The sequence below is a fragment of the Scyliorhinus canicula genome, chromosome 2 (assembly GCF_902713615.1).
Source record: "Scyliorhinus canicula chromosome 2, sScyCan1.1, whole genome shotgun sequence".
NCBI classification, from domain to species: Eukaryota; Metazoa; Chordata; class Chondrichthyes; order Carcharhiniformes; family Scyliorhinidae; genus Scyliorhinus; species Scyliorhinus canicula.
Window position 1 is genome coordinate 44,802,791 of NC_052147.1, and position 14,645 is coordinate 44,817,435.

The following is a 14,645-nucleotide window of genomic DNA, read 5'->3' on the forward strand; positions in this document are numbered from 1 at the left end:
AGTGGAATGAGGGTTGGTTTCTGCCCATGAAGTGTTCTCTCCCCTTCGGATAGTCCTGTGTTGTTCACATACAGTCACCTATCTGGATAGCCTTGTCGACCTTTAGCTTGTAGGAGGTCAGAGTGGGAATTGTCCGCAACACGATTTTGTCGCAGATGAGCTCAAACTTTAAATTGTCATATTCACATCCTTCGGCCATCCTATAGTGATCGTCAATGGGGAATTGACAGGTTCCCCAGGGAGCTGGACTCTCTTATTAAATTTAACTCTCTCCAGTATTTTATTTGAACTCAAGTTGAAATAGACATCAAAAGATTTCAAAACATCATCAAAGCAGACAAAATGAATTCATGATTTTTTTTCTTGCAAGACACAGAAGCTACACGGCAACACTTGGAGTTTGGAATCAGGTTTAGTGACATGTTGCTTTCAAACCGCACTTCTGACTAAATGACTTAAAAGGGGTTTCTCAGGGTTGCTGTCCTGGAATTTTATAACATTTTATCTTGCCCTTGCAGGCTGCGACCTCTGCCTTCTGAAGCTGGACCTCCAAGGGAGATGTAATGGAGTCTTCTGCTTGACTAAAACTTCTACCTTTCTGGCCTGCTTCCAGGCTCGTGGCTCTGGAGCTTTTGCTTTCTGGTGAATTTTCTCAACGCCTGTCACTTCCGTTGAGTGCGAGGTTCAGTGCAGAATCCATTGAAAGTGTCCTTTTCCTTAGTTTCTCAGCATTCTCATGAGGATAAGGGTTTTAATCCCGAGGCTGCCACCATGAGGAACCCTGCTTCGAACACCATGAAATAGTCTTTACTAACAACTCATAACAATGTACATACAGTAGCAAATATGGGTATAGAACTGACTACATTCTAGATCTTAACCCGACTATGTCCATCTCCAGACTCGCTGTGGCTCTGAGCCAGATGCTTGCTTATATCACTGTGTGTGCGGTGTACTCATTCAGTACTTAACCCTTTATGTACCAGAACTTTCTACTACAGGTATGATTTTAACCAGCGGAGAATTTTCACCCAATTTCCAATTACTAAAATGTTGCTGATGCTCTTTGATACCACATTTAGTTAAATACTGCATTGATGTCAAGGGCAGACACTCTGACCTTTACTTTATATAGCTCACACTTGAAGTTGCATATATCCCATAAAAAATTCCCATTGAAAACATTTGGGAAAGTTAATGCCACCGTTCATTTAAATTCATGGACACTCCGATTGGGAACATAAATTTTTCGATTTGTGCTCTTAGAATATTGTTACATCATTGAACTGGTTTGGGAAATCTGGATGCACACTTGGTGCACTTTAATGAGGATATCCTTTTTATTTACTGCCATTATACTAAGGTATGATTGAATATGATTCCCAGTCAATTATTTCATATGCACCTTTGTTCCACCTAATTTAATTCACATTTTTATTGAGGGAACAGAGAGGGTTGATGAGGGAATGCAGTTGATGTAGTGCACATGGACGTCCAAAAGGCATTTGATAAAATGCTACATACAAGTTTATCAGCAAAGCTGAAGTCTGTGGAATAAAAGGGACAGCGGCAGCATGAATACAAGATTGGATAGCGACGGAAACAGAGAAAGTGCCAATGATTATTCTTTGCATTGGAAGAAGGTACTCAGTGTTGTTGGGCCCACTGCTTTCTTGATCTATATTATGTTACGATCCCAGTTGGTGTTATAAATGGACGGGAAGATCCCAGGACGGACCCTGACTCAAAATACCGTACCTTTTGCTTATTTTTAAGAAAACGTGGAGGAACAGGTGCGTAAAATGTGCGGGAGGACCGGCGAACCATGTTCACACGTTTTGGACATGTCCAAAGCTTAGGGGATGTTGGCAGGGGTTTGCGGACATCATGTCCACGGTGTTAAAAACAAGGGTGGGGCTGGGTCCAGAGGTGCCGATTTTCGGAATGTCGGTGGATCCGGGAATCCAGGAGGAGAAAGAGGCAGACATTCTGGCCTTTGCTTCCCTGGTAGCCCGGAGACGGATACTTTTGGCATGGAGGGACTCAAAGCCCCCGAAGTCGGAGACCTGGCTATCGGACATGGTTAGCTTTCTCTGTATGGAGAAAATTAAGTTTGCCTTGAGAGTGGGAACCGTTCATCGACGTCCTTGTGGAAAACTAATTGTCAACAGACGGGGGGCGGAGTAGTTTAGGTTTGAGTAGGGGGGTAATAAGGGTGGGACCTATACGAAAGGTTAATGGTTTTTGCACTAAGTTTATGTGATATACCTTCAATTCACGGAGAGGCAGAGAGAGCGAGTAAACAGTAGGCTTTATTAGTCATGAACTTGCCTAGCAAGAGTCAGTTGTACAGATGGATTCGGCCCACAGGCGGTCGGTCTATATATGGCCCTGGTGAGGGCGGAGCCAGAGGTGGAGCCATACCGGGGTTACAGCACAGTACCTGGAAGCAGTTCCTATCACCACTTCCAGGTCATAGGTCACAGGTTACAGTATCATGCATGCATTATGGTGAATACACTCACCACATTATGGTTTCATGTATCTTGTTTATTTTGTTGCTGTTTCAATACCAAAAATACCTCAATAAAATGTTTATTTAAAAAAAAATAATAATCGCTTATTGTCACAAGTAGGCTTCAATGAAGTTACTTTGAAAAGCCCCTAGTCGCCACATTCCAAGAGGCCTGTTTGGGGAGGCTGGTATGGGAATTGAACCCGCGCTGTTGGCCTTGTTCTGCATTACAAGCCAGCTGTTTAGCCCACTGTGCTAAACCCCCCCCAGAATTGGACACTTATCTGAAAATCTTCAGGGCTATGAGGAAAAATGGGAAAGTAGGACCAGCTGATTTACACTTGAAGAGAGCCAGTACAGATGCAATGGGCCAAAAGGCCTCCTTCTGTGATGTAACCATTCCATGATTTTATGACTGATGTAGCCTAACATTACATATCCAGTGTGTTCTTGCTCTCCATAACACACATAATACTGAATGTTACAGTACCGAGTGTGTGGTTCAGTCAGTGGGAATATTCTAAATTTCAAAAGGTCCTGGAATAACTAACATATGTAGCCTGTATAATGATAGCTGTCTCAAGTAAAGGTTTATCATTAGAATTGGCTCCAGGAGTGAATTTCATGTCAGCACATTAATAATTGACCTGCGTCACAGCGCAGAATCGTATTTAGCGCATTGCGCCAGCTTTAACGCGAATCTGGAGCGAATGCAACAATTTTATCTTAGCACTACTACAGTTCTCATAGGACCAGTATAGTATTTGGTCTCTACCACTCACATTTGTAATTTGTAGTCGCAGCAAAAAGAACAAGGCATTGAAATGTAAGTGTGATGGATAAAAGCTGGAAGAAAAGCCAACAGGAGGGCAAGCAGAAAGCCAGAGGGAACAGCAATACACCGGGTGATACACGCTCGGGCCAACATTGTGTAGGGCAATTGAGGCAGACTGGCCAAATGGGGTCCACAACCACGGGGGAGAGGGGGGGGGGGGGGGGGGGGGGAGGATCGTGTAGATGTAAATAGATAGTGATTTTTCTTTGATTGTGTTTTCCTTCTCGTTCCTTGGTTTATCTCTCTTTTGTAATTTCAATATTTCCTCGGCTGCTTTACTTGGCACTATGCGCAGTTATGAAAATTGCATTTAACTTGCGGACTGAAATGTTTAACATAAAGCGAAAACCAATAAAAACATTTTTAAAAAAGAAAAGTAAACGGTCCTGCTGATGTATTACATGGTGATGCATCTCACTAAACAGATCAAGTTTTCTTCATGCTCAGATTAAAATGCGATTAGCTAAAAACTTGCAATCGTACGATAATTATTAATTTTAATAAACGCAATAGCCAAACACATTTTCTGGCACAAACTTTGTGTGAAAAAAGGCACCACAAACTAATCCATCGCTCATTGATGAAACAATAGTTGCTAAATTCTACACACAATCACTAATTTAGGCAAAGAAAGAAGCACGGTTTTAACTCATGCGATCTATATTTTTTCTACAATTAATTTTACAAACTTCTACCTACATTTGAGCAAAAGATGTTCAGTATGTCAACAGTCATTGTTCAAACAATCAATGACCTAAACAATCAGGGAAATATGTGCATTCCAACAATGAAACAGTCATGAAAAGATATGCAAACCAGTAATAGATTCCTTTTGAACAATGAGATGTACAAATGAATAAATAACTTTACAACCATTGGAACTCGGTATCAACCAGAATACAGATGTAGTCCACAGCAAGACTTCAAGTGATTGAACTCAAATGTACCTTCACTGCTGGATGTAATCTCTTGAGTCATTGACTTTAAGTGGGTATATAGACAACAAGCACCAGGTAGAAGATCCATTTCTGAAGTATGTTATTAGAATCTGTGCAATACCAAAGACGCTGAGCAGTTGACTGTACATTAGATTTGCAAGATCTGGTGTCTCTCCGTTTTGTAATTGCCTACTCACTTCGTGTGGCAAATGAATCTGAACACTCTAAATTAAGACGTCATGGTGATAAAATGGTTTAAGTTGAAATTTCTGCATCAGTTACCTACAGAATATTCTGCAGAAAAGGAAACGACTACAGTGGCAGAAACAGGAACAGAAGCAATGGCAGATGCACTCTCTGCTAAGCATGGCGTGATCAGATAGACTTTTCTTACTGATTGCTCCAGTACACCTAACATAGTACACAGCACCTATAATACATTAAACATACGCCATCAATGTTACTGATACTCTGCAGCAGAAAAGAAGACAACAGTGTACTGTCAATAATTAAATAGAATTTGCTAAAAATCCAATATTCTAATTAGATTCCCTGGATCACTCAACACAAAGCTTTCAAGTGGGCAAAGGAATATGGATTGTCAGCACAATTGGGATGTATTAAAAATTTTGCTCAACACCTTGTAACAAAGCAGATTCCACAGGAGGAGCAGGTAAAGTTATCAAGTGATATAATTTTAAGGTCAGAAATCATCATTAACTGAGGCAAGATGTCAAGTTTATATAATGAAATGAAAATCCCGTCATGAAGAACAAGGTTAAAATTATGCAAGCAGACATGCCTTGAAAAGTTCTGAAACTTAATGCCATTTCCATTAACTTAAAATGTGTAGAACTTGAAACAAATAAACTGTCTCTCCTACCTAGCTCAGCAACATTTGAAAAAACTCTATTATAAAAGCTTATCCCAACATTTTCTGCTAGCTTTAGGCAATTACATTCAATTATACCTGCGTGTTTCCAGATTTTGTTAAAAATCTAAATGGTGGTTAACATTTGTATGTAAGTTGGATTTATGATTGCAGCGAGAAATACTCCACCTCCTCCTTCTGTGCCAATGACCTTTTGTTTGGAACCAAAGTCAAGTTTACTGCTATGGAGCTGCATGAGATACAGTAATACTGGGTAAAGTGGGAGGTGAGGAATGGTTATTCCACAAAGAGAATATATTTGGTCCACACTCACAGGCATTTTAGCACAGAGAAAATACTAAAATATATGATTCAAAATTTAATTATTGGTTTCTCCTAGATAAATTATGTTAATTTGGTCATCCAACCTCAATGGAAGCTAAGACAGTCTCTTAAAGACACAATATCCTCCATGCAAAGGGAAATAAACACTGGTGTTCAGTCAGAATAACCAGGAGCTTTGACCTAAACTATTAGACTGAGTCAATTGCGTGGCATCTTCGAGAAATGGTAGAGAAATGGTCAGCACATAGTTCAAATTCTACGGTGTGTTAGCATTGATAGAATCTGGACTCTGGTGCTATTCCAGTCTGCATCACACAAGGGCTATTTTAGAATTAATCAAATATTGATTCCCCATTTCCCACTCACCTGTAAACTGATTCAAAATACCAGCCAGACTGACAGTCTTCCATTGGGGATAAGAATAATCTGCAGACAAAAGTCCCACAAGTTGGGAATCCTCCATTATTTAAAAATGAGGAACCTTGCTGCAAGGGCAGGTTTCCAGTTGGCATGGTCCCTCGAATAGCAGATTTTGGAAACTCAATATTTACAATGGAATATGTTCCGAGTTGGAAATTTCTTCCCATCAGCGATGTGGCAAACCGGCAATATTTCCAATTTGTATTCTATAAAAATGTTTTAAAACTTTTCTAATTTCAATTAGTTGATGGCGGGGTGTGGTTGTTGAAGCATCAATTATTTCTTATCCTCCATTATCTATGTTAAAGCATCACATAAGTTACTTTACCAGGAGAAAGGGGACTTTTCAATCCAACAAGAAAAATATGATGAGTCGTCTTTGCTACATTCGTTTGAACCAGGGAGAACAGCAGCGACTTGCTTTTCAATGCCACCGCCCATTCTCAGTACTAAATTTATAATTTGCCTGGAGAACACCATTGTCAAAATTTGGCCAAAGTAAACCTGAAAGGTCCCTGAAAAACAGGAATACCTTTGGCAACGCAGCTTTGTGACACCATGTTGAACTAAGCTGGTAAGGGAATTAGCCTCAGTATCAATTTCTTTGGTATTCTAATATTCTCAATTAACATGATTACTGCCGTGAATGACATGGTTATAATTCAGCAATCAGCTGGATAACATTGAGGAAATTTTTCACTTCCAAATATTTCTGCTGGATTCCTCTCACCAAATAATGAAGCCACTTTCGACAAAGCCAGCCATTTGCTGAACACTACATTCAGTAAATCAATTCCAAATTGTGGATAAAAGTTTAGATTTAGGACACAATTTTTGTTTTAAATGTAAAATATAATAAAATTAAAAATGAACCTCAGTCTACTCCACTAAAACACTTCTAGCAAATGTCAGAAGACTTTCTCCACTTACTAGTTAAGGTAATAGTCGTCCGACTCACCCTCCGATTATGGCCCTGGTGAGCTTGCTGGACTGGCATTTTGTGTGAAAACGTTTCTCTTTGATTTTCAGCATTAGCAGGACAGGTTTTTGTATTTTTTAATAAAGGCTTTCCTTATTCCATTCTGAGCACCTGTTATTTACACTGAACAAGGCACACAGCTGAAGTATAGTCCACAAGGAACCACAGCGTACTAAAATTAAGCATGGACAGGGAAATCCCATGCTAGGCAGCCTCCTTCATTGCACACTCACCAACCCCCACCTCCCTTGCCTGCCCCCCCAGCCCTCTCACCACCCCCACCACGGGAAAATGGCTGGGAATGGTTTCATTGCAGCTATGGATAGTTAAGCTGCTTGGATATTTTGGAACAGCATCCTTCCAATCAGCTCGTCAGTGACAGGAAAAGCTGACATCAATCCGCGTCGACCATATATGTATTACACCGGGCAGTCTGCAGATAGTGAGAAATCGGAGAAGGGGCTTAACAAGTCAGACCCTGCCCGAAAAGCATCAGCATCACATGTCACTTGTCATGGTAAAATGCGGCAGAGTTCAAGAGTCAAGTTACAGCACAGAAGAAAATGTGTGAAGAATCATGGGGGAATCAATAGAATTTAAATGGGAGTGTGGATCAGCAGACAGCCGATAATCCGTGAAAAAATAGCAACACATCTGGGATCAGAAACGTCAGGGGTGACTTTGTGCCAGTGAGATCTCGCTTTCCGATTTTGCCCGCCCCTCGCTGGTGATGTAATGATGCTCCCCCACCCCATTTAAATGCATTTAAATCAGTTTCCTCGCCGCATGCTTCCACACTGATAATAAAATGGGAAGTGGTTGGGGAGAACTCGCCAGGGGGGCACAGAGGTATGAACAGCCACTGGGGGAGAGAGACATGACCAAGCAGTGCTCAGTACTTCCCAGGGTGGCTATGCCAGGGGTTTATACCAGGGGTGGGGCTTCTGGGGAGCCACATTTGCGCGGGGGTTTCCCCTTAGCTGTGCATAGGGGTTTAACCCCAATGTTGTGTGTGTGTGTGTGTGGGGGGGGGGGGGGGGGTTTGGGGGGCGGGGGAGGTTGGAGTTTCTTTCCAACACAGATCAGAGTGCATGTAGTCGGCATCGTTGGCACAATCGGGCTCTATGCTGCCAGCGTGATGACCGAAATCACGCCCCTAGATTCTCTCTGTACGGAATACCGGAGAATCATTTAAAAAAAAAATATTTTATTGAGGCATTTAGATATTTACACATCAAACAACCACAAAACAAAACCAGCCAACAGGGCTGCAAATAAACAAAGCAACTAAAAACCTAATGCGCCACCTCCCGCTCCTCGTACTCCCTAATTTACACCCCTCCTACTGCTGACATCTTAACTATTCTCAAATAAGTCGCTGAATGGCTGCCATCTCCGGGCAAACCCCTCGACAGACCGTCTCAAGGCGAAGTTTATCTTCTCCAGCCTAAGAAACTCTGCCGGGTCACTCACCCACACCACAGGTTTCGAGGCCCCCCCCCCCCCCCCCCCCCGAGTCCCTTAATTGTAATAAGATCTGTCTCCGGGCTACCAAGATGGCAAAGGCCAAGACATCGGCCTCTCTCGCCCCCTGGACTCCCGGTTCTTCTGACACTCCAAAAATCGCCACTTCTGGACTCGGGACCACCTTCACCTTCAAGACCTCTGATATAGGGGCTGGTTTAGCACAGTGGGCTAAATAGCTGTCTTGTAATGCAGAACAATGCCAGCAGCGCGGGTTAAATTCCCGTACCGGCCTCCCCGAACAGGCGCCGGAATGTGGTGACTAGGGGCTTTTCACAGTAACTTCATTGAAGCCTACTTGTGACAATAAGCGATTATTATTATTATTATAATGTCGGCAAAGCCCTGCCAGAATCCCCCAAGCTACAGACAAGCCCAAAACATGTGGACATGATTCACGGGTCCACACGCACACCACCCACATCTATCTTCCACCACTTCAAAAAAACCTGCTCATCCTGGCCACCGTCATGTATGTCCTGTGGACCACCTTAAACTGAATAGGGCTAAGCCTAATGCACGATGAGGATGCATTCACTCTCCTCAAAGCCTCCTCCCACACCCCAGCCTCCACCCCCCTCCCCAACTCTTCCTCCCCTTTACGTTTCACTACCCCTATCAGGGCTCCCTCCTAATCTATCAACTCCTTGTAAATTTCTGACACATTACCCTCCCCTACCCCTGTTCTTGACACCACCTTGTCCTGCAGCTCTTGGGGTGGCAGGTGAAGAAAGGACGGTACCTGCTTTCGGACAAAATCCCTCACCTGCAAATACCGGAACCCATTCACTGCGGGCAACTCAAATTTGTTAAATCTCGGGAGACATAGTGACGCGGGTAGATCCCAGGAATGGGGTCTCCCGTCTTTCAGCGGCTATGCTGTGCTGCAGCGAGCTGCTCTTCCAGCGCAGCGAGGCCGGAGGATCGCGGTCTTTGTGTTTGGTGCTCTGAGTAGATCAAGGGTTGGTAACCCTAAGTCCAAAACGTTGGTGCTTGTCAAACAGGTTGATCTTATATTAATCTCATGGGCCGATATCAAATAAAAAGTAATAGACTCCTGTGGGCCAAAAAGCCATGGTTCCATGCGCTAAAATTAAACTTGCTTGAGGTAAAGAGCCAAAACTGAGGTCATAGGATACCTAACTAGGCCAAAATGGAGGCAGTGCAGACAGGAAATAGTGGCCCAATGTAAACTGAAAAGGGAAAAGTTTAATAATTTCAAAGACAGTAATTTTAATAAGCTTTTAGAAGGGTGACATGTACTTGCATGTTTACTTTAACCTGGAGAAAGAAATGTGTTTGACGGAGGAAAAGTATTGCACAGCACCATCAGTGGTCAAAGCCTGCAACTACATCAAGAATCAGAGCAGTGTTTTTATACGTCAGCAACCAGTCCATGCCGGCTTATACTATCCAGTTATTGAATAGTTCTGATCATATTCACCTACCCTGTCCCATATCCTCTGGACACTTTTCCTTCACCACCAATTCCATCTAATCTTCAATGATGACTGTTTCTTTCTGAATTACGAACACAGGAAGTGAACAGCCTCACAAACATTGTGAAGAAGTTTATTCGGCCCTAATTCTTTAAATATTTATTCTTGAACCTTCGGCCCACGGCAATGTCACAGGCATTCATATTAAATGAAAAATCCATTAAATTTCCGCAGGAGATCTCCTGCCTTAGCTCATTTGCTGTTGAAAGTCTTATCCGTGCCTTTGTAATCACTCAATTTCACTATTCCAATGTTCTCCTGGTCGACCTTCTGTGTTCTACCTTCCATAAACTTAACATCATCAAAAAGATCTGCTGCCCAAGTCCTAACTTCAACCATATCCCATTCATCATTCACCCCGGTGCTCTGTGTCAAATTTTGTTTTATATTGCTCCTGTGAAATGTCTTGGGGCATCTTAATACGCTGAATGTTTCTGTCTCTCCCTTAGTCTCTGGTGGGGCTATAGAGGTATCGAGTTATGTCTAATGATTGTACTGAGCCAGTTATCATGTTGCTCTCCTGTCCCCCCTCTATATAATAATCTTTATAATGTCTATTATTGTCACAAGTAGGCTTACATTAACACTGCAATGAAGTGGGGCAGCACGGTGGCCTAGTGGTTAGCACAACCGCCTCACGGCGCTGAGGTCCCAGGTTCGATCCCGGCTCTGGGTCACTGTCCGTGTGGGGTTTGCACATTCTCCCCGTGTCTGCGTGGGTTTCGCCCCCACAACCCAAAAATGTGCAGAGTAGGTGGATTGGCCATGCTAAATTGCCCCTTAATTGGAAAAAATAATTGGGTAATCTAAATTTATTAAAAAAAAACAAAAAAAAACCCACTGCAATGAAGTTACTGTGCTGGCTGCCACACTCCGGCGCCCGTACATTTAAAAAATCTGGTCGCAGCCGTTGGGCGTTCCACCTGTGATCGGGAACGGCACGACCTAGCGCTGCGACCCTCCTGAAACTTGCCCGCGACCTACCCTCGGGTCGCGACCCTGAGTTTGAAAACCCCTGGTCTGGAGATAACACATTCACCTGAAGAAGGAGCCGTGCTCCGAAAGCTCGTGTTTGAAACAAACCTGTTGGACTTTAACCTGGTGTTGTAAGACTTCTTACTGTGGAGATAACACAGACATGGAATAAGGGTTTCAGCAGCACATGCGCTGAGGCAGGGGTAAAGTCGGGTGATGATACTGATGTGGGCATAGGGGGCATTAGTGGTGGGAAGAAGCCCATATTGGGATCAAGTAGGACACAAAGGTTGCAGACAGTCTGGTTTGGCTGCAGACAGGGGTCAACAAGAGGGATGGATGGAATCACTGCATAGGAAACAGGGTTTGTGGCTGCAACCAAAGACAATTTGAGGAAGCCTCCACTCATCCAGTTTTGGGCATCAGACAATCAGTTGATGATCTAGCAACAGTGATGTGGACAAGAGAGGTAGTGGGGAGGTAGCGGGTGCTGTTCGCATATATGTGGAAACTGACACTGTGTTTTCAGATGCTAAGTGACAGCATTTAGATAGGAAATAGAAGAGACCCAAGAATAGAACACCAGAAATAACAATGCAAAAATGAGTGCTAGATATTAGAAGCTCTATCTCATTCATGTGAATCTGTAGCATTAACGCTTTCTTGCAACAAAACACAGCAAAATGATTAATTGTTTCTTATAAATTCAAGAGATGCCAACGTTGTTGGTCAGGCCAGCTGTGACGAATGATTACTGCACCTTTAAGGTAATGATCCCTTTAAGATCGGGTTTGGAACCCTGAGGGACTCCGCCTCCGGCTCCACCCACCCAGGGAGCCATATATAAGGTAATGTCCAGTGGGCCGTGTGCAGTGAGCACACTTCTCGGTGGCTGTCTGGTTCTCTGTTAATTAAAGCCTTTGAATTACCAATCATCTCTCTCGAGTTGTAACTGAGGGCATCTCAATTTAATTAACAGAGAACCAGACAGCTACCGAGAAGTGTGCTCACTGCCCACTGGACATTACCTTAAAAATGGCTCCCTGGGGGGGTGGAGCTGGAGGCGGAGTCCCTCAGGGTTCCAAACCCGATCTTAAAGGGATCATTACCTTAAAGGTGCAGTAATCATTCATCACAGCTGGCTCTGCCCATAGGGGGAGATGAGGAGTTTGTACTGGGCTCCACCCTTGGCTCCGCCCATGGCTCCTCCCACTAACTGGAAGTATAAAGCACTGCAGCCGTAAGCCTGCTCTCAGTTCCTCTGGTCGCAGACTGGCTTAGCTGTAAGACTATTAAAACCACAGTTTTCTTCCAATCACGTGTCTAGTGAATTGATGGTCATATCAATTTAATAGTCTTAGAAAACTTGAAGAAAACTACTATGGAATCAGCCCTCAAACCTGACTGACTAGAACTTGACCCGCAGGCTGCAGAGGCGAAAGAAATCTTTCTACACTGGCTCAGATGTTTCAAGGCCTACCTGGCTGAATCAATCACTTCAGAAACTACGGAGGAGCAGAGACTCAACTCAACTCAACTTAATTGTACTACCTCGTATACGGAGGCCCTGGCCATGCTCGACAGAATGTACGTTTGGCCCATCAAAGGGGTCTACGCGCGCCATATTTTCACGACCCGCCGCCAGCGCCCCACGGAGTCGCTGGAAGACTTTCTGCGCGATTTAAAAGCCCTAGCTCGGGACTGCAATTTTCAGGCTGTATCAGCCGCCCAGCATATGGAACTCGCTGTCCATGATGTATACGTGATGTATACGTGGCAGGGCTCGGGTCCAACTATGTGCGCCAATGGTTGCTTGAGAAAGAGGACACTGTAGAGTTAGCTACAACCATGGAGGTCTCGTTCCGCAGCCTCACCTCATTCCCCACGGACCAAGTGACCCCATCATGGTCCCCCGACCAGCGACTGCCCCAGGCCTGCGCGCGCGGCCACCCACTCACTATACAGCACCAGCGTGTCATTTTTGTGGGCAGCCCCAACACCCACGGCAGCACTGCCCGTCCCGCAACGCGACCTGCAGCAGCTGCGGTCGCAAAGGACACTATGCCCAGGTATGCCTAGCGAAGAAAACTCCAAACTCACCCGCAGCCCAGAACACTCGATTCCCAAACTCACAGGCCCGCAGCCCCCGTAATGCTGCAGCGTATATGCCGACTCCGCCCACACCTGATATGTGCGACTCATGGGGGCCACCATCTTGGCAACCCTCCTCCACGCGGCCGGCCACGTGCGACTCATGGGGGCCACCATCTTGGATGCCATCTTCCTCGCCGCCTGCCACGTGCGATCCACTGGGGCGGCCATCTTGGGCTTCATCCTCTCCAACCTCTGAAACTCATCTCGAAGACTACGACCTCAGCGGACAGTCATCACGGGGCCACTCCAGCACAGCTGATCGAGCTGCCGACTACCCGCAACACAGCGTGGTCACGTTGGACCAGTCGCGTCCGAAACACCTCCGGAACTCTATGATGACCGTTAAAATCAACGGGTACAGGGTACGGGTACAGGGTTGAGGAGTTGCCTCTTCAACTCCGGGAGCAGCGAGAGCTTCGTACACCCAGATCTGGTAAGATGCTGTTCGCTCCCTATCTTCCCTGCACGGCAAACTATCTCCCTCACCTCGGGCTCACACTCTGTTCACATCCAAGGGCGCACCGTCCCGACCCTAACGATTCAGGGCGCCAGCTACTCTAATTTCCAGCTGTACGTACTCTCCGAACTCTGCGCCCCACTCTTACTGGGACTCGACTTCCAGTGTAATCTCAAAAGCCTCACACTCAGCTTCGGCGGACCCCTACCTCCACTCACTATCTGCAGTCGAGCGACGCTAAAAATCGACCTCCCTCCACTCTTTGCTAACCTCACTCCGGACTGCAAACCTGTAGCCACTCGTAGCAGGCGGTATAGCCTGCAGGACAGGGTGTTTATCAGAACATAGGTCCAGAGGCTTCTACGTGAGGGGGTCATAGAGGCCAGTAACAGCCCCTGGAGAGCTGAGGTGGTGGTCGTCAAGACCGGGGAAAAATTCCGAATGGTAGTGGACTATAGCCAAACCATTAACCGGTTCATGCTCCTCGATCCGTACCCCCTCCCCAGAATTGCAGGCATGGTGAATCAGATCGGCCAGTACTGCATCTTCTCCACGGTGGATCTGAAGTCTGCACTCCACCAGCTCGCAATCCGCCCGGAGAACCGCCACTACAAGGCGTTCGAGGCAGATGGCAGCCTCTTCCATTTCCTCTGGGTTCCCTTTGGCGTCACGAATGGGGTCTTGGTGTTCCAACGAGCAATGGACCGAATGGTGGACCAGTACGGGCTGCGGGCCACGTTTCCGTACTTGGATAACGTCACCATCTGCGGCCATGATCAGCAGAACCACGACGCCAACCTCCATCGATTTCTCCAGACAGGCCAGAAACTTAACCTCACGTATAACACGGAGAAATGCATTTTCCGCACGACCAGGTTAGCCATCCTCGGCTATGTCGTGGAAAACGGAGTCCTGGGCCCCGACCTGGACCATATGCGCCCCCTCTTACAACTCCCTCTCCCTCATTGTCCCAGGGCCCTCAAGAGGTGCCTGGGATTCTTCTCGTATTATGCCCAGTGGGTACCTCAGTATGCGGACAAAGCTCGCTCATTATTTAAGGGGCTGGTTTAGCTCACAAGGCTAAATCGCTGGCTTTTAAAGCAGACCAAGCAGGCCAGCAGCATGGTTCAATT

The 14,645-nt window shown here is 45.3% G+C and overlaps 1 protein-coding gene across 5 annotated transcripts in view; it reads right to left on the minus strand.

The window, feature by feature from the left end:
- The window catches only part of LOC119953138 (ena/VASP-like protein), a 339,662-nt gene that overhangs the window by 73,636 nt on the left and 251,381 nt on the right, over window positions 1-14,645 (minus strand). The window contains exon 1 of one of the 5 annotated variants that reach the window (XM_038777060.1): window positions 6,855-7,106. The exons of the other annotated variants lie outside the window; for them this stretch is intronic. Coding sequence (XP_038632988.1) covers window positions 6,855-6,921 — 67 coding nt within the window. The 5' untranslated portion in view covers window positions 6,922-7,106. Of the gene's footprint in view, window positions 1-6,854; window positions 7,107-14,645 lie in introns of those variants that run through there. 5 annotated transcript variants of the gene reach the window in all.